General features: G+C 40.9%; 1 protein-coding gene across 1 annotated transcript; it reads right to left on the bottom strand.

Annotated features, from left to right (window-relative positions):
- Positions 1-84: 84 nt before the first annotated feature.
- Positions 85-24,441, bottom strand: LOC110976041 (atrial natriuretic peptide receptor 1-like). The gene is made up of 22 exons (XM_022228986.2): positions 23,590-24,441; positions 23,087-23,232; positions 22,333-22,488; positions 18,934-19,069; positions 18,039-18,133; positions 16,041-16,179; positions 15,727-15,805; positions 12,431-12,542; positions 11,910-11,972; positions 10,474-10,551; positions 7,846-7,950; positions 6,184-6,255; positions 5,006-5,168; positions 4,300-4,449; positions 3,838-4,012; positions 3,294-3,446; positions 2,534-2,657; positions 1,604-1,672; positions 1,300-1,474; positions 782-880; positions 336-427; positions 85-222 (listed from the first exon to the last, which is right to left on the bottom strand). The coding sequence occupies exons 1-22, from the start codon at positions 24,284-24,286 to the stop codon at positions 139-141; spliced, it is 3,162 nt and encodes a 1,053-aa protein (XP_022084678.2). The 5' UTR covers positions 24,287-24,441; the 3' UTR covers positions 85-138.
- Positions 24,442-25,772: the final 1,331 nt, after the last annotated feature.

Here is a 25,772-nt window from a genome sequence, read left to right as displayed (position 1 = left end):
TATTGTATTTTTATTCAAATACTTCGAAAATTTGATATTGACACACAAAGGTTATAAAAAGACACTTCTTTAGGTCGGAACGGCCAGATGATCCGATGTAGTTCTGCCCTTAAGCATCACATCACACTCCACATTTTCTCAAGTTAGTGACAAATGCTCCACATGTCTGAGTTTCCCGTCAGCGTTTCCTAGCAACCAGAAGGTAGTTTGGACGCCTTTTCCCTATAAAACATAAAACAGGTTTGAGACAAAATTTAACCCCCATGTCAACTTCTAAAACAGAGCTTTCAAGAAACGCACAATTCCAGGCTGAATCTAACCCAGTGATTTCATACCTTCATTTCCACGGCACCTCTCATTTGAATGTCGAAACCTCCAAAGTCGTCCAAAACGGTCTTTGTGGCTGAGCTGATGTGGATTTTCAAAGCTTGATGATTGCAAATAGGAAAACAAAAACTTATGAGCAAATAGCAGCGGGCAACCTCCTGAGTTATGTAAAATGGTTGCCCACTGTTTATTTATGAGCTCACTTCAATTCTGGACAAACCTACAATTTAATCAAATTTGATCATTTGTATATCATTTGGCATCCAATTAAATTGTTCACAATGACGAAAGATTCGAGGCAGACTTTTTAGTACACTGGTAAGATATCCTCCAGGGTAAGGTCTTAAATGTAACTACTAAACAGAATGCGAACTGCAAATTATATTGGATTTTCAACTAGTTCAGTCGAACAAAGTATGACCATGTTAATCTTCACAATGATAAGTCCATGTACCTTCTCCACTTGATTCCATTCGTGACGCTGTGTTCACTGTGTCGCCAAAGAGACAGTAACGAGGCATCTTTAGTCCCACCACGCCAGCTACGCATGGTCCTAAAGTTTGGATGACAATTTCAAAACAGGAAGTTGACATTTCGCTCTACATCCATCAACATTTTTTTTATTATGGCAAGATCGACGTTTATCTCCAGTTAACCAATCTGGAAACTACTGAAAATATTCCTGTTGGTCCACCGCATTACGTATATATGGCCATATATATATGCAGCAGTTGGATTCAAACCTTTGACCCTCCGATGAGTCAAGAACCCTTTCCACTAGACCTCAACCTGCCTGAAAACAGCTTTAAGTCATTTACGGGGCTCGCACTCGGACAACTGCTTTGGTAAAAGTCGTCTTGGCCATCTTTGACGTTTCCAGTGTATGCACACACCCCCATGTGCCAACTGATTTGTTTTCAATGATCCATGGTTCAAACACGGTAGAAGGGGTAGTTAGCGAAAGTTCGCTACCTGTGTGTATTCCAACGCGTAGATGGAGTTTCCGGTCTCTCTTGTGTCGAATCGTAAAGGAGCTGGTTGCCTCCAGCAAGGCCAGCGCCATGTTGCCAATCTCTCGCGCATGCGCTTTGCCGTTCCGGACTGGTGCCCCAGACACAACCATGTAGGCATCCCCGATCGTTTCAACCTGAATTTAACAATGAAGCCAGGTAACTCTTGTATCAAAAGTCTCTCGAGCTACTGCAATGAATATCTAAAACTACTTTATATGAAGTAAAGGTACGCGAATTTTCAACAGAGCTTCAGCTCAACTTACCTTGTAAACGTCAAAGTTTTCAATAATGCCATCGAAACACGTATAGAGATCATTCAGTAAAATAACCACCTGTACCACAGATAAAAAGCGCAAAGTTAGTTTCAAGATATCATCCATTCTCATTCCATCATGCAGTATTCAAACATTGTGGGCAGGGAGGGTTATCCGGCTCACCACTTTTAAATCGGGATATGAACAGTTCTAACAATTCCTCGCTGCTTTAGTAATTATATAAAAATATTACCCGTTGAATGGTCTATTTACCATTGATTAGCAACAAATTTCTGTTTTTTCACGCTCTCATTCAATTACCGAATAAGTTATTTACCTAACCATCACAGTCCCAAAATTTTAGCAATTATTGACTACATCGGTATAGTTTGAAAAGCTATTAACCTTGCTTCATCTCAGACGTGAATTTGGCAAAGTATTGGTTGACAAACTATACGGCAGCTCGTAAGTACAAAGACTAAACTAATAGTTCGAAATGTGTTTAAAATACTAGCTGAATTCTAAATTCTAAATATGTTCTACACTTTACTGAATACACCTCCTCCAACACTCATCCAGCAGATGTTAGTTGAGGCAAAAGCTGTTGCCAACCACAGTAGAAGTTTCTGCGAACTTTGACAGCACATACAAAATGATGAGCATTCTGTTACCAAAGGAAAGTCTATTTCCCGCTATAAACGAAGGGGGGAGGTACCGAAGGGGCCAATATGATGTAAAATCTCCCACGGACAAAAAAATACAGGATGGTAATCTTGCAAATTTCGGCCGGGCTTTGGGCAATTTTTTAAACTCCAGATATTCACGTGGCCTGTTCATAGTTAGCTCGTCTGTAATTCACTGCCAATCAGGGCGTCACTCAAAAGCTGTGCTATTACGAATACAGTCAAATACGAATACATATGAGTACATCAAACCAACCTGCATGGGCGTGCTGTGTGCCGAGAGTTCAGTAAACCCTTCGATGTCGCAGAAGAAAATGGTGACACTGTCATAGGACTCGGGGTCAACTGCCTTGCCTCGCTTCAGCTGATCGGCAACAACTCTTCATAAATGCATCAGGCACGGAAAGTCGCTATTTCTTTTCATTGTGTTTTATGAAATCTAATTTGTACACGAATGGTTCCCTGACGCACAACAAGTGCTCCTCATCAACGGTAATATTTCAAGGATATTTCGAGATGCTCGTTTTACCAGATATAGATATTTCTCAAAAGTGGAATTTTACTCTTTTCAGTTACCGTAAAAGAAACCAGACGAAAACAGCTAAAAGAAACCATTCGTGCGTTAGATCAAGAAACTTGTCGAAAGAAATGCCTTGGGTGGTAAATCCTGTCCCCAACGCTTGTCGGATACAGATAATTTTCTGCTTATGAAAGTATTCCAGAAGGAAAAGTGAATTAGTAAGGTACTTACTTTTTCCGAGACCTTTATTAAACCGCTACCAAAAATGGGGGAAACAAAGTGTAAGGGTAATGGGTCACTGGTGGAAGTGGGAGATTGAGCCTATTTCAAGACTAAATCTTAAATCTCTTCCAAGCATAAGAAAAAACCGAACAGGGATTAAACAGTCACTGTACATAGTGCCGCATTGTGACTGATGATGCGTGTCATGTATTCATTGCGGTACTCTATAATAAAGCGTTTGCGTAAATGCAGCATGTACTTGAAATTTGGTCACCTTGGCAACAGCTCATAGAGCAGCCTCTCAGCTCGTTTCTTCTCCTCCAAGAAGGCTGCCGTTCTTTCTTCCACCAACTCCTCCAGGTTGTTGGCGTACTGCTCCATTCGATTCAGCAAATTGTCAAGGATACCGGTGCCTGTGTTCTTCTCTCTGTTTCCCGTAAATTACCATTAATATTATTATTCTAAAATATCGAGACGGCTTGTGAGGTTTTTTCGCAAGCTGTCGGACAAGCACTGAGCATACAGTGCTTATTAATATACGTTGGGTAAGGGCAAACCCGTTGTATATAATTAACATCTCCCCAACGCAAAAAATACATCTTGAAAAATAAAAAGAGCCATGTTGGCGAAGAGTGCTAATTTTGTTGGTAGCAATGCGATCGCATCGCATGCATTTCATATTAGTGAACCAGCGAAGTGCAGTTCCCACCAAAGGAGGCTCAAAGGAGGCTTTTATTGCATTATGTAATTCCAAGTGGACACAAATCATCAAATGACTATTTCCTTTTTCTCCATTTAGATAGAATGGTTTTATCTACCTGTTGATTTTGTCGATGGATGTTCTGAGCGAGTTGGCATTGGGCCTCTCTTTAGGATCTTCTTCCCAACAAGCTGTGATCAGATCCCATATTTTAGGATCAATGTTCTCGGTATTTGCTCGTTGGCGAAACGGTTGCAAACCAGCTGGAGGCGACCTGATTTTGTCAAGTATTTCTAGCAGAGGAATCAAGGTAAAAGGCCATAAATAAGTCTCAAGCAGCTCAACTCACTGCAGAGCAATGACGTAATTAAACTTAAAGTTTAGTTAATAATTTTCACTGTCAAACTAATACAATATTAGCTTACCACCGAGTTTCATATGCTCCTGGGTTTGAACTTGGTCAGTAGCCATACATTGTGACTCTCAGTCTGGTACCATTTCGGCTTACCACTTATTCCATGTTTTTCGGTTGGGATTTGCTTAACACTTTTATTGTCAGTCTCATACCGTTTCTGCTTACCACCGACTTCCATGTTTTTGAACTCGGCTTCGTACGGTCCCTCCCTGGTCGCTATTTCTCTCATGATCACCCCAACGCTGTAGATGTCGCCCTCTTTCGTCGGGCCTCGCTTCAGATCACGAAGTAACTCGGGGGCAATATAGAGCGACTCTGAAAATGAAGGGGGTAAATCAGCCCAGTGCAATTTCCTAGATTTTTCGTAGATTCTGAAATTGCACTGGTTAAAAGTTTCAATTTTTCATTGACAAGGGCTAATTTTAAGCCCATACACTGCGCAGGCGCTGAGAAATGACAACACCTTCGTCGGACTATACACTAAATATTTTTGATGTTGTAGGTCTGGTTGTCTTAGTGTATTTAATAACTTACAAGAAAATCTGTCAGTAAATGTCCAAAATTTAAGTCACCCTCTCTGAAGTGTAAGGCTGAATCTATTCTTTTAATAGCAACATGGAATCATTTAAATTCATAATGCCCGGTAACGTAGTGTTAGTTCACAAGCAATTGCAAATCAGCTTGGCAGTCTGCCAAACATTAAGTACAGGCGTATGCATAATGCATATCATATAGTAGGGTATCTTTTGTACAACCGTTACTTTTTAAAATAGTTACAAAATAGTCTTATATAGCAAACTATATATCAGGTTTCTCGCTGTAAGATTGTAATACCCTGGCACAGACAATAAAGCTGGAGGGGATGACTTACTTGTCATCAGAGCGTGGTTACCCAACGTCTGTGTTGCGCCCTCTCTTAAAGACTGCAAACCAAAGTCGATGAGCTTGACAACGAATCGACTGTCCACAAGGCAGTTGGACGAGTTGAGTCTGCCATGGACTGATAGCGCACTGCGGTGAAGATACTGCACTCCCTGAAATGATCAACCAGCCATGATAAATGACTCCGGTGTCGTGGCTGTTGAACAGAGGCCCCCATCCGACAGTATTCGCGACCGTTTATAACATGGGAGTTTTATACAACAAAATGCCACAACAAAAAGAGCCAGTAATATTATCGCCTTAGGTAAAACAAAGTTATGTTGATAAGTGACACTATCAACGTCGACAACGCATGCGTTGAACTGAGCACAGTTTCCTTTAAGAAAGGCGTAACGCCACAGATGTGGGGAGGAAATGAGATAATCTTTAATTGACATTTTACAAGAAGACACAAAGTAAGAAATATCTAACCGACCATCATTTGAAACAATTGCGTCCTAGATACTAATTAACCGTTTCCTTTCATCATTGTTTTACGCATGTCTGGTTTACGGCCCCTACTTGACGTTTATTTGTCAATGACACTACACAGTGTGCTGCCCAGTAACCTATTCTTTGCTTATTTTACCGAGAATGTCTCCCTATTAACAGCGGCAGGTAAAGTCTGATAACAGGAAATAGAATCAAAGCTAAGTGTACGTTGAACTCATCAAATTAGTGAGGAATACATCATGCACAAGTCGGAAAAGTATATAACTGGTTCTTTAGCGGGCCAGTCTTGGTATATGACTAACTCTACGGCTTTACCAATTGAATTGTACATGACAAAAATAACAAGGACTTTTTCTGAACAAATATGACCCCTTTCGGCGTTTCTATCTGAATCGGTTTGCGAGGAGCCTAAACTGAATCACTTTTCACCACCATTAGTTTACACCACGAAAACCGAAAAACCGCTGTCTATATATAGGGATATCAAGAGTGCTAATTTAACACCACATTTTTGCTGTATGACGGATGTACTGTATCTAATCTAACTTGTGTGAAATAAAGTATTAACCTGTTAGTGTTGTCTTGTAAACACACAGTGCACGGCTACCGTTTTCACTGATCAATTTTGGTACCGAAAACGATAAATAATGCGTATGTGGTCCAATATTATTTCACCTTGATGACGTCACTGATTAGTGAATACTTGAAGAGCCAATCAAGCTTGATGGAGTCATTCTGAAGCATGTCCTGTAATGAAATACATTAGAATTGTCTTTAATTTGGTTATGAGTTTATAAATTAAAAATGTCATATTCATTAATTTCATTTTTTCCATAAGGAGGCCTATAAAGGATGGCATTGGCGTTTAAGACCGGCTCAGGAGAACGGACGCGACTAATGCTTGACCCTGGTAGGCGAGGCATTATCAGCGTTCGTTCTCCTGAGCAAGGTCTTAAACGTTTATTTGTATTCCCATTCATCAATACCTTTTGATTAAGAAAATCAAAAGACGTCAACATGTGATGGATTTCCAACCATTTTGTAATAAACTTTTACTTTCATTTTCCCGAGTGAGTCGCGTGCACATCGGCGAGCTAGTCGCCGATTATGTCGGCGTGATTTACGCAGCGGGCATTACCACTACCCAGCCGGCATTATCACATGTTATTACACGGATGCTGTTTCGATATCTAGAACAGAAAAACTGTCCCAGGTATTTATGAATGATGTACACTGTATCATTTTAAAGAAGCATGTAGAATCTTACAATTCGTCAGTGTCGTTTTGGAACGGCGGGCCATCATTTTATCTGACCATTTATGCCAGAGGCAGGCACGCGTGGGGGGGGGACGGGGCTAGACCCTTCGCACGTGAAATCACCTGCTCTTTAACTTTGGGTGTCAAAAAATATACATGTACAGCCTGTACTTCAAGTATTTGATCCGTAACAGTAGCCAGTGTAATATTTGCCAGACCTTTTTCCGGGGGGGGGCTAGACAAAAGTATGGCGGCCTTAAGCCTCAAGCCCCCACACCCCGGTCAAACCGCGCCTGGCCAGAGTCTTTCTGACCTTAATTTCCTGTCTTAGAAATTTCAAGAGTATTTAACACATTTTAATTTAATACATTAGTTATGCATCACATGACCATATAGTTAGCTTCATAAAATTTAAGCTAAACTTTATCTGAATATGAAAACCGTTGACAGTGTTGAAAAATTGATATCTACCACTCGTGTCGCTACTTTGATACTACTGATCAAAGGTAACGAATAGCAGCATCGGCTGAACAGCACTAGCCTAGGCCTATATAATTCACTGACGCATGCTTATCTGAAAAGGTGACCTCATAGGATAATTTCATTGCAAAATCTTCCACAATTCGTCTTCAAAGTGAACTAAACTAAGACATTCTTAAGTGCAAACGCTTAACTCCAATCAATACATTCTTCAAATGAAATTCATGTACGGATCCAAATCTTCCCTGGATGATATACAGCGTATAATAAAAAATCACAGTAAATCCTGTAACACTCCACCCCAGCGTTTCGGGATGCAGGGTTGGGACACTTGGGGCCCTGAATAATGATGAGAAAAAGCTACATACATTCTTATGAACGATTTCATTTCCCTTCCTACCAAAAGTGTGTAAAAAGCCCCACAAGTTGGCCTCTCTTTGTAGAAAGGCCACAAAAGGTGTACTAAAAGCCAAAAGAAAGCCCCAGGTTCGACAAATTTCTTTCTGGAATCGCGACTTTGCACGACGGTGTTTCATCGGGTGATCAGCATCATCACTTTTAGTAAATAACCCAGAGCTTGGAATTTCTCTAATAGCATACCATCAAGCTCCCTTTTGGACAGTACTCATTTATGATGGCCACATTAGGAACGTCTAGGCACATTCCAAAAAACCTCGCCAAGTTCGGGTGCTCTAGATCCCGCATCTGACGAGAGAAGTATTAAAGAGAGAAAAAAAGACTTTTTATTTCTAGAAACAAAATCAGAAAAACCAGGTGACTCAAATTTGATAGAAAAGAAAAAAAATTGAAATAATATTCATTATATATTTTTTCTCCTTAAATCTGTTACAGTTAGTTTTTATTTAATTAGTACACAAATATAAATTAATTAAAACCCTCCGATGAGTGAGCGTGGCTCAAGCTGAGGCACAATCGCGTTATTTGTATCACATAACAACAATCCAACGCAGCAGCTTCCTGGCTTTGTAAGTTGGACCCAGCCACTCCTTTTAGAGGGGGTTTCACCCACTGGGTCAGTGTGGTATTGCCACAAATTTGGCGGGAAAACAGCCACTCCCCAGCGCTCCCATGTGTTTGTGTACAAAAGTGTCCCTCCCCCTTGTGACAGTGTAGCAGGCCACTGTGGAGTCATTTCACTGCCCTGGATGACTGCCAGAGCCCAGGACTGAATGCTTTGTGACTCTCCACACAGTGTAAACAAGTCTGGAGTATGGAATTCCATATCTGCCGTCGCCCGTCGTCCGTCGCATTTTGCTTTTTGTTGTGTCCCAATTCTGCCATTTACCATTTTCCGTCGTGCGTCGTCCGTCGTGCGTCGTCCGTCGTGCGTCGCCCATCGTGCGTCGACCGTCGTGCGTCGTCCGTCGTGTGTCGCCCGTCGTGCGTCGTCCGATGCACGACGGCAGATATGGAATTCCATACTGGAGCGAGGTTTATTAATTATGGAGGACGAAAACTGGCCATCTGCTTTTCTGCTATCAAAATAGTAGAAAAGCAGATTTTACGTCTTTGTAACATTCTATTTTCAACTTTTCTACATTTCTGATACCTCAAAAGCAGAATGAATAGTTTATTGCAATGCATTTTTGACTTTTCTACTACTATAAAAGCAGTTTTCCTTTTCCTCTTTTGCTGGCGGCTGAAAAGTGGCTACCTGCTTTTCACCAGTTAAACAAGCAGGAAAGTGGATTAAACAACTGTAAATTCAACTTTTCTGCTTTTTTGATGCCGGAGAAGCTGATTTTGCATTGGTGGCCGAGAAGTGGCCACGTGCTTTTCTGTCCTCAATGGGCCGTGCATGGGATCATAAGCTGTAGGTTACGACCATTTCCGTTCTAGGGGAGTGAAGACGTGGAAACCAATACATAACCATGCTTTCTGGGAACCAATCCGACACGACAGTATCAGTGTCCCTTAGAGGCCGAGAAAACAGCATCTCGAAGGAAACATACCAGAGCAGTTTTTAAAGCTATTACACATTAGACACACTAGCTTACTTTGGCCATGGAAAACGTGAATCTTTCGTTACAAAACATAGTGTGGGCTGTAATTATTGGTTTATACATCTTCAGCCCCCTTGAAAGTAAATGGACATAATCTGAGGCTCACGTCCCCGTACACGGCACTTGGAAGGCAGAAAAGCAGATAGCCATTTTTCGGCCGGTCATGTGAAAACTGCTTCTCTGGCATTAAAAAAAAAACAGAAAAGTAGAATTCACGGTTGTTGTGAAAACGTCCGATCCTCCTTTCTGCATGTTCGAAAGGAGAAAAGCAGACGGCCACCTTTCGGCCGCCAGTGAAAGCAGAAAGCAGAAAAATAGAAGAATGCATAACCAAACTATGTTCGTTCTGCTTTTGAGGTGGCAGAAAAGCCGAAAATTGCATGTTACAAAAACATAAAATTTGCTTTTCGACAATTCTGATAGCAGAAAAGCAGATGGCCACTCTTCGTCCTCCATAACGACCCCTGTGAATGAGTCATGCCAGGCGTATTATTGTTGTGTTTGGATGGCATTAGATGGCACAGCTGCAGCGGTGAGGTTTTTTGGCTGGGATACCCTTTTGAATTGTATTGATTTGACAAAACATTGATGAAAGGAAAATATAGAAACAGAAAAAAATACACTGGGTGCGTTCGATTAGCTAACACGTGATCCTCGTACCTGCCCCGCCACTACTACCTCGGCCGGTGAGCGGGTCTCCGAGGCTGCCCGAGTGTAATGACGTCACGGAAGGACTGTTCGTGCATGGACGTACATGATGGAATGTGGCGGGGACTTGACCCTTTTCCCAGACTGCTTTGGCGAGTACACTGCAGCGTTCGATTAGGGTTCCCTTGAGTGTAACACTGCTGTATTCAGGGAAGCTAATCGAACGCACCCTATGTATAGTTTCCCTATTTACCTAATTAACAGCGTGACTCACAGTGAGTCACCCTCCCACTGGTGCGTATAAAGCAACATAGCCATGAAAAAGAAGATTCAGATACAGCAGATTGGCAAATATTACTTCCGCTCTTCATCTTAACCATACAAGGGATAACTTTACGAATCCAGCACTTTTCATTCAAAAAGGGAAACAGTGATCAAGTAAACCGTCGATTCAGCAGACGCAAGATTTTACCCATCCAAGAAATTAAAATCTACTGAGAGTTAATGCCTGTCTTAAACATCTCAACTGTGGTTTTTTCCTCTAAATTTTGCTTACGTTTTTCAACTCGATGAGGGTGTTTCTTTCCAACGTCACGTGATCAAGTGAGATCTTCTTAACAGCAACAGTTCGACCCTGTTGACAGTAGCGATTGAGACATAAGCGATTTAGTTCTTTTCCGCGTTCAGGAAAAAAATGGAGATATAACACAGAAATGGGGAAATTAATCCTGAGAAAAAAGGGTGTCTGACGAGTACCCGGAAATTGAATAATGGGTACAGAAAGCTGAAAATACGTACAAGAAAATGCGCTGAAAGGGCCCGGTATTTTCTTCAAATAAGCTACAGGAAATCGATTTGGATTACAGTTCAGTTCTGCTGGGGTCCTATTTACAAATGTGAGGATTTCTTGCATGCCGACCATTGTCGCCCATATACTACTTCTTAGTCGAAGTACCCAGAAGCCTTTGTAGCAGCTTGGTTTCATAAGCCTTTTGCGAGTCAATTTGAATAAAATCTGGCACACTGAGTTATCTGATTGCACGTAAACATAACAGTTTGAATTCCCCAGATTAAAGACGCTATACGTCATATGCAGCAAGGTATGAGACGGAGAGAACCCCCCTGCTTTGTGTTGGTTAATAGTAACAATAGTCTGGAATGTGTATGGGGACTGGACATGTGGGGGGGGTACCCCTCGGTCTCATTTCTTGCTGGGTATAACGAGGTATAGCGACAGTGTCTTTAGTATGGAGAATTCAAATCGTTATGTTCACGTGAATTTAAAGAAGTCAGTGTACCAGATTTTATTTAAATTTAACTCGCAAAAGGCTTATTCTCCTATCCCAATATGTCTCATTAATTCAGTCATTCTGTTGAAAATGACTAAGGGTATAACCGTAACGAACAGTTTTGATTGCTTTCCCCAAATAATTATGTAAAAAAACAAAACTGTACCAATGAGAAGTGTTTGTAATCCGCTCCAAGCGGGAGAAAAGAGGGGCGTGATTTTTGGTACCGCATAGGCGCGCCATCAGGCACGCAAGTTTATGTGCGGCCGGCAAGTACGGTCTTTGCGTACACGCAGAAGCGTGCAAGAACCCGCTTGTACCAACGTCTTTCTTTTTGCCGATTAGGGGTGCACTTCAGCTTGGGGCGGATAGAGCCAATTGTGTCAAACTTTACTTCATTAGTAGATTAATTAATAATGATGTATTCAATAATGCATGTTTTTAATTGAAATGGTAAGATAGAATGTTCCTTTCCATCCTGGAATAATCACATCGAGGCTATAATGTGCCATGCAATCGAGGGACAAAAAGAGCAAACCGCTATTTTCTGCAATCATGCACAGACTATCCATACCGCAGATACGCTTTTCATGCGTTGTAGATACCTTTCTATCAAGCAGTTTTCCGTTTATATTTTGCTGGCTCATTATTTTACTAACTCACTGCGGCGTGCTTGATCGCCTGCTTTACTTCTGGAACTCACCTGATAAAAAGCTGTTTGGGTGAATATTTGTTTCTCTTCTTCAGTTTTTAACGAAACACTTCCCTAATGAGAAAAATAAGAAACAGTGGCTTCCATGACAACGGCACATATTGATATCAAAGACAACGTCACACCATGACAAACGTACGACCGGAACAATGCGTATAAAGTGAGGGAACATCGACAGACACAACTTGAAACGTGACTCCTCTCTACTGTTATTTGCCTGCAGCATTCAGATGCAAGGCCAGACAAAAGACAGACCGAATGCAAACCTCGCCTAATTGAATCAGGAAAACCAAATCATCTTCGCAACAGTCTTAGAAGCCACTCAAGGTTGGAAAATTATTACTGTTGTGTCTAATACCGTTACTAGGCGAAGGCAACAATAATAACAACGATGGGCGGATTTTTGTCCACATTGGCTTTTACACGTGTACGACCCAATTTTTTCCAAACACTTGTAACATGGAATTGTCAACGGGTGTCATCTCTCGATGTCTTCAGCTGCAGAAACTTACAAGGGAAAACGAGGAGGCTCTGCGTCCCCGCACGTCGTCACTTTGCACTTGCAGGTCCTCCCACTTTATTTGCCACGCCCTGCCTCTAATTTCTGCGTCTCGTCTTAATTTTCTGAAATTGAAAAGAGACGACGCCACACAGGTCACCAGAGGCACGGGTTAATGTAGAACGTTCTTGAGATCGATCAGATATTGTGATTTTTTTTAATTCTTTTTCGCTTCACTTATTGTGTCGAGCAAACTCAACCTGGGCTACTCCCCTTGATTTTTTCTTCGAATCATCAAAAATTCTACATTTACTTAATTAAATTTCAGGCACTTCAAAGCGGGACCAAAATCCACCATATTATGACTCACAGTTAGGTCACTTCGGGAAATTTTGCCTTGTTATTACATCAGTCTTCGCAAGGTCGTACTTGTCTATTCACTGTTGAGCAATCTTTTACAGAGCCAATTATTCTCCCGTTTATTCGCGACCCATTATGACCTGACTTCAAGGAAAAACCAATACTGAGTTAATTCGGTTACTTTGGAAATCGAGAATATAGCATCAAAGGGAAACCCGAGGGCCGCGAATGCGCCATGCGTATAGTAAGATTAATTGCAGATGATGCAAGTGGGGCCTTAGAATGGGCTCTCCTTGATGTATGGGATTTTTTCCAAGATTGTTTCTGCCGACAACATCTAAGGTTGAAGTTCGAAATCACTTCGATATGGCCCTGACCTAGGCTGTCTACCTATTCCTTGAGCGAGCCTGAATTATGTTGTGGAGCCCGAGTATGGAACTTTTTCCTAAAAACCCCCACAAGTTAAGCACACACACGCCATGAGCGACGCATTGAAGGAATATTTCCATGCCATTTTTCTCTCAAATTCTCTGAGATTGTTCATTTTTATGTTCCGAAATCCCCCTCAAATCGTCATAACTGTTACAGGCATGAAAGCGATGTTTAAAAGGTCTTTTTTAAACATCAGAAAACCCACCTAGACTGGAAAGTAATAGCTCCGACAATCTTAGACGGTTTGAAGCAAAAGTGGAAAACAAAAACGGCGAAAGTGAGACAAAAATAACCAATGCCATGTACCGGTGTTCGTTTTTATTCGCATGCGTGCATATTTATTATAAATTTATTTGTGGAGTGGTCAGTTAGTGCAATTTTGCGTGCCCGTGCCAAATTCAACTTCTGTTATGACAGGTTTGCTGTTAGCCATAACCTTGCTTTGTAAGGTCTAAGAAAACATAGAAATTGAAGAGAGCGGTGTGGAGCTAGCTATGGCAACACTCGCGAAATTTGAAAGTGATCGCCGGTAGAGCCTGAAGTTTACCCCTGATGGCGCGCTTCCGGAACCGTTGGATAGGAAAAATAATGTGCACAGATTTTAGAATTTGTAATATTTTTTCGTTCAGTTACTTCTTAAAAATCAAACTCAGAAAAGGGGCTTTGGAGAATATTTGCTCGTGTATCAAATCAATTTATAGAAACTGAAAAATAACCTGACGTAAGAGAGAAATATCCTGCCAGAAATTGACCCATCACTTCCGAAAATCTAAAATACATGAAGAACAGTGCAATGAGGCAGTCTTGTAAGCAGATGAGCATTTACGTTTTGACATTTTATGGTAGTCCATTGGTAAAAGCCGAAATAAAAACAGATTACTATATTTTACACTGTCTTATAATAATTTTTTAATAAGTAATAAAATTAAAGCAACATTCTACTTCAATTACGAAAGATTCTAATCTTCTATCTAAACTTTGCCGACAACAACTGCGTGATGTCAACTCCACAGAATCTGTTTCAAAGATGGATTTGCGCCGGGGAAAGGTAAATTAATTTTGGATTTAGCCCTGCCCGGCGTGTATTTTTAAAACTGCAAAGCTCAGTGTATGCCCCCCGAAGGCTTATGAAAAAACCACAAGCGTACTTGGGGTGGGATTCGAACCCACGACTTCCTGCTTACTAGCGCAGACGTCTTAACCATCCACCACCGGAAGAATCTGGAACCCATCGACTGCAAGTAGGTAAATCTTTGCAACGTTGTAAAATCTCGTTTTCACAGTAAGCACGAGCAGTGAAAATAAACGTGCATTAACATAGAGACCTACGATATCGCCGGACGTGAAAAGTCGTTAAGAAAATTTGTTTTTAACCCATCTCCAGGTGACTTTTCCTAAATATTACTTGAAGAAGACAAAGGTAAAATTCCAACATGAGTGTTTCATGGGGTGGTCTCAGTAAGGAATTATTCTTCCAAAAATTATCAAGCGTGACAGGACGGCCCAATGTAAAATTTCCATAGTATGACCGCGCGAGGATTCCGGGAGCTCGCTTGTATTTTCAGGCTCTATTCGCACGTTGACGGATCATCATGCTTCATATTCAGAAAACAAAGTCTTTAACCCCCTCCCATACTGTTTGTACGCTCGTGAAATGAGGAAAATGATGGATGGCCCTTAATTAAATCAAGATTTGTTCTATAACGCTACACCATTTGCATTCCATATTTAATGAATCTTAAATGATCAATGCTGATTCAATCGAGGGTCTACTGCATGTGGATTTGTTCTATATTGCTACACCATTTGTATTTCATATTTAATGAATCTTAAATGATCAATTGCTGATTCAATCGAGAGTCTACTGCATGTGGATTTGTTCTATATTGCTACACCATTTGTATTTCATATTTAATGAATCTTAAATGATCAATTGCTGATTCAATCGAGAGTCTACAGCATGTGGATTTGTCGATCACGCTGTGATTGCACCAGTTAAGGTACACTTTTAGAATGTAAGGGCATACACGTAAAATATGCAGTACATTATGTGCTATCGCCATGACGTGGCTATTTGAATACGTTGGACAAAATTATGGCAGTATATCATTTAACATTTCATATCCTTTTTTTTTATTACACACGCATTATCTATACAGGTTGTCTTGGGTCAAATCCAGTTCCTTACTATTGCTGCATCGAATCACGAATGAGAAGAAAGTTTCCTTTCAAGAGGTTACAACTGGGAACTAAGCTGGAAATCAAAGAACCACTGAGGACGAGGTTGATGAATTGCCCGTGGCCTTGAGCGTCCTCCAATAGTGTTAATTGCACTGAAGATTCAAGACATCTTCCGGCCTTCCAGAGGCACCAGTTTCTTCGTGCACATGCCATATCAAATTTGAGGATAAACAATGGCGAATCTTATAGGTATAGTCATTATTGTTTGCAGTCTTTGGAAATTGTATCTGTTGAAATTCAACTGAAAACAATTAATAGCAAAAGTTACTGGCTTACCTGTAAACTAACAGAGTGATGGCACTCCCAACAAGGAGGAGACAGCACGCTACGATGAGGGTTATTTTCCAGGTTGAACCTGCAGGGAAACATTGTTGAAGTTTATTCTTTTTGGAGGTGTTTTCTTGCAGAGTTTAACACATAGTGTGCCATTCACGCACTGAAAGCAGTGAAACTTAAGAACACTTTAGCAAACAAACTTTGCAATCAACTGACTGCTTTGGTTCTCCCCTAAGAAACATAGACCCAACTGTTTTCAAGTTCCCTCCCAAACCGTTTGTATCTTCGATACCCAACAACTTGCAGTGCTCTACCTTGCATCTGGCACGCAGGATTCTCGTTATCAAATCCACAGAACGGAGTGTCGGGCGGCGGACCCGTCGCCTCTCCTGGCCAAGCGATATTACCCACAAACTCCAGCTCGCCTGTCGCACCGTGAAAATTAGCTACTACCTAATTATAATATAATGCAACACAGAAAAAAAGTTCCAAGGAAGCATACTCAAACTGTAGATCCTACAAGCCACTAAACACGGTGATATCCATCTGCATACATACTGACTCCTACTTTTCATGTCAAAGAGGCCAATGCACAATGAAGTAGAACATTACGATTCTTGATGGAACAAAATTAAAATAAAAGTAGGGCTCTGTCTGGTCTGGCATTGTGCACACGTTCGGATTGTCTCGGCTAGAGGGGATCAGAACTTGCATTCCACGCACGGCATCTTTTCTGGATTGTATATATTTAGATGTTTACATGAGTTATCGAAATTCTGCGGTCTGTGATCCTACCATTTGGATGTTTCGTAGAGCAGTCTTGTAATATTTTGCCGGCATGGGATTTAAGGTTATTATTTTTTTTGTTCAGTAACCTAAAAAAAAGTGGAAATTCCATGCGACATAGAATAAAAAATAATTGGTGTATCAGTCTTCTTACAACACGCCCTGCAGATTTTGTCCTGACACCGAAGCTGCCTTGTTTTCCGGTCCCTCGGTCACTTTGACCACTTTATAGAACAACAAAATGTTTAGAAATTGCTTTAAAAGACAATATCATGGTAAATAAGCCTAAAAGTGGAGAAGACATTTTTAGGTGAATCGTTACCGTGCGAATGCATATATCAGCTATACTTTCTGGGTGTATGTTCAATAGCCCACTTAATTATAAGGTCACACTGTATTTTGACACCAGACTGAAATAAAGCATATGGCAACAAGAAATAATGCCGGGACTCACAATGAAACCCATAGCTTTCATTGCCTTCGATCGCGCCGTCGTCGCATCTCGATTCATTTCAAGGATGTTTAAGAGGGTGGCGGATACCCGCTTTACAATGGCCAAAAACATTGCCATGATTAATTCAATTCATTATGGAACGGCCGTTGTGCAACGCGGTTTGCTTCGGACAGCTAAATACAATGCATCAGGAAAAATCGTATCTCAAGGTCCCCACTCTGACAACATCAGTTAGAAATTTACTAAATTAATTGATAATCTATTGAGATCTGCAATCAAATCAGTTATTATGAATTCTCTGTGATCGGGGGAATTTCCAACGACTGCTGCATTTTCGCCATCATTAAAACTTTTTCGACACGACAAAACATCCATGACAGTGTCACGCACGGCATCTTTTTTAGATTATATAGGTACCATTAGAATACCGAGTTATATGCTCATACCGTTTGTGGGTATTTCTGTAAAGTAGTCTTGCATTATTTTTGCCAGCATGACCATTATTCGTTGTGCAAGTCTCTGTAAAGGATAGGACATCATGACATGCAAGAGCCGCTCTGAATTCTGCGTTCTTCCTGAAAACGCTCGAGCAATTTTCGAATTGCCCCTTACTTGTTTACACAACGTGCCGGTGTCAATGGCGACATAAATTGTCAGTTCTTATATCTGACATTTATAGGAGTAGGCCTACAATGCATTTTCTGAGGTGGCAGGCTTTGTTTGGGATCTTGGAGAAAGCAGCTAAATGAATTAGGCACAAGCCTGATTGAAATACCACAGAAAAAGGCAAGAACTACTGCGAAATTTAATTCCTTTAAAAAAAATTAATTTCAAGTCTAATATCCTGAATCACATCCTTGGAGTGGGGTCAATCTTGTAAATTCATCACGACTTGTCCACTGGATGTAGGCCTACCTACTGAATTCATTATAGCCACTACCACCGTTTGAGTCCACTCCCCCGAACTGCCTGGTGCAAGAGAGAACCGGGACAAATCTCTTGCAGTTACATCCCATCTACCTGTGCATGAAGAATCACCCCGTATATACCTCCACGCTCTGGTAAGACTTACCGACATGTCCCCGTTCACGGTGTCGGTCATGTCCCAAAGAGAGTAGTCGGCGTCACGATCACCATTTTCGTTTACTGTGACATTGCCAGAGATACCTGTCGGCAAAAATACAGTGGCATCCAGGATAATAAGGCAAAGTAAGGGAAGAGAAACGACCGAAAAAGACCGAAAACAAACACCCCCCCAAAAAACCCATTTGGTATACAAACAAATTAAACCTGGGTTGTTTCGAAAGCCTTTTTAAAATCTCGTTTTTTCGTTTTTTCTTTTTTTTTTGGTTTTCTTTTGTTTTTTTTGTTTTGTTTTTTGTTCAACATTCGTGGTACAAAATTGCGAAAAACCTCAAGTCTACGACTCCTCACTCTACAAAACGTACTAAGTAAAAACCAAAAAGGACCGCGGTACGTTTCCTTCTTTTTTTAATTTTGTTTAAGGTGTTTAATGCATTGATCTTTTCAAGTTCCATATACATCTATTCTTCCCCTCTATTCTTTTTTTCTAAATGTATTATTGTAGTGTACAAAAACTATTTGCCCATTCAAGATTTCAGTAGATTGTGATGTCTCGGACGAATTTTATTGCTCTTCATTGGGAATTTTATTGAATTGGCAAGCGTATTGTTTTGGATTATGGCTGCCGCATTTTGTGACCACGAGCTCAAAGACAAAGAATGAATTTTTCCAATTAATTTAACTATATACAAACTGATCATACCTTAAAGTTCATCTAAGCTCACGATAAACTAGGTGACAATTTGTTGGAAATGAATAATTTACGTCCTATCAATAGCTAAATAAAATGTGTACACCCACTCAACGTAAAAGGATGTCCTCCTGTATACCTGCATACAGTAAATGTAGTGCAATAGATTTGTTCTATTATTTCATGATCTCACCGTCGAAAGTTCGGTTCCACATTTTCCTGGTGAGTGTGTAACCATCCGATAAGTTACCATTCTCGCCTAAAGTCTCGTTCACGGCGAGAGAAAACAAGATAATGACGTCATGAAAGGCGCTTGTAAAAAAGTTGTGCTGTAACAAAAAATAAAACGAAATGTTTCAAACACATCTAAGATTTATTTGTCTTTCCAGAAATGGAAATTACCAACGTGTCTTAATGTAAGAATGCAAATCTAATTGTTTCATACATGTAGGTTTATAACCTCCCCCCCCCCATATTCAACTCAATACACAGAATAACTAATCAACTGCCCATGTGCAATTTGCAAATCAATTACAAAAAGAAAATTGGAAAACCTTTATTTTGACAAGTTTGAAGTAACGTTTATCTTAGCCCTTAAAGAGCCGGCGGCGAAATCCCTCCCAAACTTCTTTTTAATATCGTTACAGGGCATTTTTTTCAATAGCTGAGCTTTTAGGAGTGTTCATAGTAACTCTATTCACTCATTTTTATATCAATTTACCGTTCTTGCTCGCGCCCAAAATAGGTCAGCCAAAAACTGTACGTCGTTTCCACTGCGGTGCTCAATATTTGCACGCGGGCTGGCACGCATCATGGCACATATGTACCATTGAACTTCAAATGAGTGTAACAACTAAATCACTAGTAATGATAAAGAGTGTGTTTACATTCACGGCAGAGTTCTCTCCCCCGGCGGTGAGATGGGCCAAAATAACCCAGCTCCGGTAAAAGAAATAGATTATGGACTCCCGAGCCACTTGCGAGTTAAATTTGAATCAAATCTGGTACACTGTGTTATCTGATTGCAAACGTAACAATTTGAATTCCCAGGACTAAAGACACTGTTGCTATACCTCGTTATACCCAGCAAGAAATGAGACCGAGGGGTACCCCCCCAACATGTCCAATCCCTATACACATTCCAGACTGTTGTTACTTAACACATCCCCCCCAAGATGTCTGAAAGGAATTCACCAGATTCCTGCGAGACAATGACCAACACAAGCAGGGGGGGTTCTCTCCGTCTCATACCTTGCTGCATATGTACCTCGTGATTCGGGGCAAGATTTTTGCATAGCGAGTACCATCTCTGGGATGGACTGGTTCCTTTGTGCCATTCTTATCCATCGAGAACAGTGTATTGTTGCAAGGCGTCTCTTACGTAACTAAGCAAAAGCTTGCCCCGAAGCACAAGGTATAACTACATTGGCTTTAGTATGGAGAATTCAAGTTGTTATGTGCACGTGAATTTTAAAAACTCAGTGTACCAGTTTTTATTCAAATTTAACTTGCAAATGCTCAAATGGCTTATTGGCAACTAGCCATGAGTACCCCTTGCGCCTGAATTTCTGCGTTGCTCACTTAAGTCATTTAAGTGGTACTTCAAGAAAGCAGTAGCTGCCCCTGGTACTGGCTTGTCAGATTAGAGCTTTCGTATCTATTTCTTTTAGAAAAAGCCCGTTAGGGGGAGCCATTACTGTCATTAAAATGTTCACTCAAGGTCTATCAACGTTCAGCCAGGGTGAATTTTGCAGTCAGATGAAATAGTCCTGGTTGTTTTCTGAGAATACAAACTGTGGAGAGTAAAAAGTCTCTTTTAGACATGATCGAGAGACCTAAAAGCCTAAAAGCTGTGGCTGCAGCCGACAATTAAGCGAATATGACTTAAATCGACTGCCAACAGCCTCCAAAGGCACACTTGTTATCCCCACATGTGGTCCAACTTTGTTTCCTCTGTTTATCTGCTCATTTATCATCGGTTTTTAAGGTCAAGGTGCAAGACTGGGGAGACAATCTGAGCGTTGGTGCACAGAATTGCGCCTTGTGTGTGAAAGAAAATCCAAGGTTGGTCACGGAAAAATGGCATTTTCTCAGACATGCGTACGTGTGCAATGTCAGTTACTACAAAACGTATAATTATATGCGACCTGTTTTTCACGTCTCTTTGTTTGGATTTTCTTCGATACTAACCGACACGGTGCGGCTTTGACGTCATTAGACACCAAAACAAGCTCAATGTTTCAAAACATCAGCCTGCGAAGGCCACAGAGTTACATCTAAAAACTATGTAACTCTATGGCGTAGGCCGTCTATTTAAAACACCAAACAAATTATAAATGCATACTGAATGTGTGGAGTGAATTCGACCATGACATCCTCACCGTCCATTGTATTCGGAAGCTCTCGTTGTGAGTTAATAAATTTAATAATGAGCGTGTGATATTAAATTTAGATCACAAGTTTAATATATAGTTGTAAGAGAAAGAAACCATCATTGGACATTCTCTGCCTGAACTAACCGCAAAAACCAATAGAGCTATTATTAAATTCAATACAGCTCTGTGAGACAACCCCATTTGGCGTGTGCTTTGAAGCACAGTTGAATGGATTATATGATTTCGGGGTGGAAGTGGAAGTGATTGCTGAAGCAAAAGCATTGAGCTGTTAAGTGCACACTAGTAAAGGGATTGCTCACGACTTTTGGTAACACTCAAACCCCTACATTGCTCTCAGAAATTATGGCATCAAGTCCTTCAAATGTTATTGAAATAAGCAGCCAAGTTAGATCCACTAGAACTGATAAAGCAGTCCCATTCTCTGGAAAAACTTTTGGTAACACTCAAACCCCTACATTGCTCTCAGAAATTATGGCATCAAGTCCTTCAAATGTTATTGAAATAAGCAGCCAAGTTAGATCCACTAGAACTGATAAAGCAGTCCCATTCTCTGGAAAAACAAACGACCTAGTAAAAAGTTTCAAAAGTAGACTTTATCGAGTTGCTTAAAGTAAAGAGAATGTATAACAGCACTCCTCGCTTTGCTTTGCATCGCACGAGGGTGCGCGTGTAGGGGAGGGGTTGCAACATGAAAAGTACATGCAATTCTTAATCCCTTTCAGTTTAACTATGAGGACAATTGGTATGTATCCAAACATACTTTCCTTTTCACATTTTGTTCACTTTTTCCTTGAAGTGAATAAACAAAATAAACGAATACGTAACGTAGAATTTTAAAAAAATCTCCAAGGTGAAGAAATAGTGTGAGTGCGGTTACAAATAAACGAATTTTTCAGGTTCTATTTATGCAATAAGGGCATTTAATTGCTGTAAGGTCTCATAAATAATCGTTATTATTGGCTTTTTCATACCGAAATGTATTTTATGACACTTGTCAATTTGCGCGTTTCCCTTTCAGAGACTTGACTGTGTTCCTCTTTCGCGGGAATGTGACTATGTGCATAAAATGAATGCAGCACCACGATAGAGAAATACATTGCTGTATAAAAAAATTACTCTATCTGAAACCTGAAGATTTTCCTAGTTCTAAATGAAAACAGTTTTTTTGTATGTTGATAAGTAGTTTCATTGCTTACGTCATCTCCAGGTGGACTTGTCCAATTAAAATCCCGCTTACGGCGCAGCTCTAACTCTTTTTGGAAGTCTTGAAACTCGTCGCTGGTTGGCTCATATAATCGGAATGTCATCAAAGCCTCGAATGCTCGTTTGGCCTCGATGTCAAATTCGTCTCCCTGGGAGAAAATGAATGAAACCAGAAATCAACATCCGTATATACAGAATGTAGAATCATGAATGGAACCAGCGAATACGTGTTGTTGGAAGGGGGTTCGTTACTTACAAGGAAATTTAAACACTATTATTTAATTATAACTTAATTATCTTTTATGCTGTTTCTGTGTCTTTTTTTAAATGACGAACGATATACAAATGAAGTATCCACGCATTTAGGCATAATTCAATTGGAAAATAAATTTTCAAACGGAATTGATTTCGCAGCATTACAAATACCACAAGTTACCTGCAGACAAAAATGGTCCAGTATTAATATTACACTGCGTATAACTGTTTGCCCCTAAGAATGTATAAAGTTGTATTTTACGCTTAAAATGAGTTTCTGCCACAATTGGCTGACGATAAAAAAAATCCATTGCAAGGAGCTTCCCGGCAGAGCTAGGATTTACAAGCTTCTCTTACCCCGAAACCCTAGCGACTGTTTTGTCGCTTTAGTTTTGAAAGAGCACTGGCACAGACACGCCGTACTTCCTAGTCTTGCTTTAGCCCCACTGCTCTCCTTTATTTTTGTACTTTTAAGAATCTTTGAGCTCTAACCCTCTGCCATGATGAGTCTCCGAAGCGCCACCTGTTGTTGATCAAGTGCACAGAGAAGAAGACATACTCCCCGCTGGTGTATCCCGCCTGGTACGCCTTGATCATGATATCCCGGACCACGTCCACGGGAGCGATAACTAATATAACTGGGATTGCCAGAAGGAGAAAACCAAGGAGGAGGTACTTGAAATGTGGAGTTTTAACTAATTCGTGTATCGTTCGGAAGTCCAAGGGGAACATTACGTGACAAGCTATCTGGAAACAAACGTAGGTCTGAAATAACTCGCTGTGAACAATATGGTAAAGCTGTTGATAGTTGACAATTAAAAAAGCCACTGTGGAGATCTTAGACAACATTTGTGCCATCTGCGGTGGATTTAATATATTTTGACATGCAAGAAAGAACAAATAGCTTCTTTATAAAAGGAAGCTTCGTAAAAATAAGAGATACAGATGCCCAAGAAATATGCACAAAGATATCGAATGATTTCACTTCGACTTACCCCGTCCTCTCCGTGCTGCAGCATCCAATGCATCTTGCGTTGATTCTTGCAATCCAAGAACAACCGGGTGGACATAGATGTTAGCTTCTTCAAGTCTGCTTCTGATACTGACTGTGATCAGCCTCCAAACACTGACATCATCCCAGATGATGGAGCATCGAGTCCAAGACCACTTCCGGAAGAGAGCCACCGAAAAATGCCCCATCACGCCCATAAGGAACGCGGTCCTAGTCAGTGTTGTGTATTGTCCTTTGTTGTCCAGATCTCCCGAAGTTGAAGCGCCAGACAGGACTGGGACATTCCAGTAAGCAGCCAGGTCGGCTACTGCCTTGCACTGAAAGCTGCAACCCGGACCGAGGAACACTCTCACCCCCCGCCGGTGAAACATGTCGGAGGCAATACCGGGGGCGACCATGGACGACGGGGTGCATCTGGTACCGGTGGACTGGAACTCGTACGTGAAGCTGAAGTTTAGGTACGCGCCGGTGTCCACGCGACGTCTAACCGTCTCAAGGGCGATATCAACGGCCGGCTGGATGCGAACGCGGTCGAAGATCTCTCTACCGCCAATCTCGAGTAAAAGCCCGAGACGAATTTCACGGGCATCTGATTGCAATTCCAGTGACGAGATTTGCAGACGCGCGTATTGCAGTATGCCAACAAACATAACAATCATTCGACTCTGACCTGGAATCATTGTTGTTTAGAATGAATTTTTCTTTCAAAATTTGAGAACGACGTAAGGATGGGAACTTCGTTACGATACCAACTACTTCACAGTACGGTATATCGATATGCAACCTTTGCAGAAGAAGGTGAAACGGTGACGTTGGCGGTACCAGTGTACTATGATCTTGATGCAAGGTAAATTGGCTTTATGCGCCGTAAGGCACGTTACTGATCAAGAATATATAGGCTTAACCCATCAATCCCTAACTCCGCTAGCGCATGCGCAGGGAAATATTTACAGTGACGTATCCACGTCTCAGGTCTTCCTTTAAAAAACCAATGTCCAATATTTTTATGCACCAAAGAACTCTCCTCAAAAGAAAGGTGGTATTACCGTTTCTAAAATGCACTTTCAATTTAAGAGTAGAAACTTGAGTCCACCCCCCCCAGACCACCGGCTAAATAAAAGGAACAGTATTCCTTTTGATTTCAGAGTTACGCATGCAAGAAGTTAAACCAACATATCAAACAGGATAAGCGCTGTTGTGAAGCAGTGAAATGCAGTTCCCGCCTTATTAAACATACATACAATTCAGGTTACATACATACAAACGATTCGGGTTATAGGGGCCTAGATCACACCCTGGACCTTTAGTGCACGAATAAGTTTCTCCAAATCAACTGTAAGACACCAAGGCCCAATTTTTTGGAATGGCTTAAACTGCCTATCCCCAACGCGTACCGTTTATCAATTCAAGAAACATCTGAAGAGTTTCTTACTTACCAGTGATTTTTTACTCATAAATATTCATGGTACTATTTACATGTATTACGAAAGACCTAATCCTAACTGCCTTAATCTTAAACCAGCTAAATGAATTTGTATTGTACTGAGACAATTTGATGTAACTTATATTTTGTCCAAAACGTGTAGAAATGGAATGTTCATCGTAAGAAGGGGTGCTGAGTCTCGTATATATAAGCCTCAGATTTTTTCCCAGCATCCTACATCTTCGTTTATTGTATATGAATTAATATCATAACATTGTGTTTCTTGTTACTCTGAATTTATTTTCTTTATTCATCTACCTGCAATGTTAATGAAGATGTGAAATACACCAAACCAAACCTACGGAGCCTCCGTTGCTAGGAAAATTGCCCGCTTTTTATCCCAATGGGAGCGGATGTGCAGATGCCAATCCAGAATACCATATCGTACAATTAATTACACTGGTTTGAGAAAAGGCGGGAGTGTGGGTTGAAAACAATTATTGAAGCGACTGGTTTCCAGGTAATTTCAAGAGCGCTGTGTGAAGACTAGCGTCATTAACACCATTCTGACACATCGTCTGTTGTTCAAGGTGTACAGTTTGTCGGGTGGATAGCAGTCTCAAACAACCTAAAACAGATCGGGATTTGGCCACTGATTTGGTCAGCCAACTGTGGCTGTTTGTTTAGATCAGGAGTAATTGATTCTGAGGTGATTTGGACATCAACATTGGCAGAAATGTGTA

This window comes from Acanthaster planci, linkage group LG08, assembly GCF_054643075.1.
Source record: "Acanthaster planci isolate LZ-2023a linkage group LG08, COTS_SCS, whole genome shotgun sequence".
NCBI classification, from domain to species: Eukaryota; Metazoa; Echinodermata; class Asteroidea; order Valvatida; family Acanthasteridae; genus Acanthaster; species Acanthaster planci.
Note: the sequence above shows the minus strand (reverse complement) of the source record. Positions and strands in the feature narration are given on the sequence as shown.

Bases quoted from the DNA above. Each gene is read 5' to 3' on its own strand.
- LOC110976041 (XM_022228986.2), bottom strand. From the start codon at position 24,286: ATGATTCCAGGTCAGAGTCGAATGATTGTTATGTTTGTTGGCATACTG. The intron at 4,013-4,299 runs GTAAGCAGAAAC...TTCCTCTGCTAG, and splicing joins CAAAAACATGGAAGTCGGTG to AAATACTTGACAAAATCAGG. The intron at 3,447-3,837 runs GTAGATAAAACC...TACGGGAAACAG, and splicing joins TCCATCGACAAAATCAACAG to AGAGAAGAACACAGGCACCG.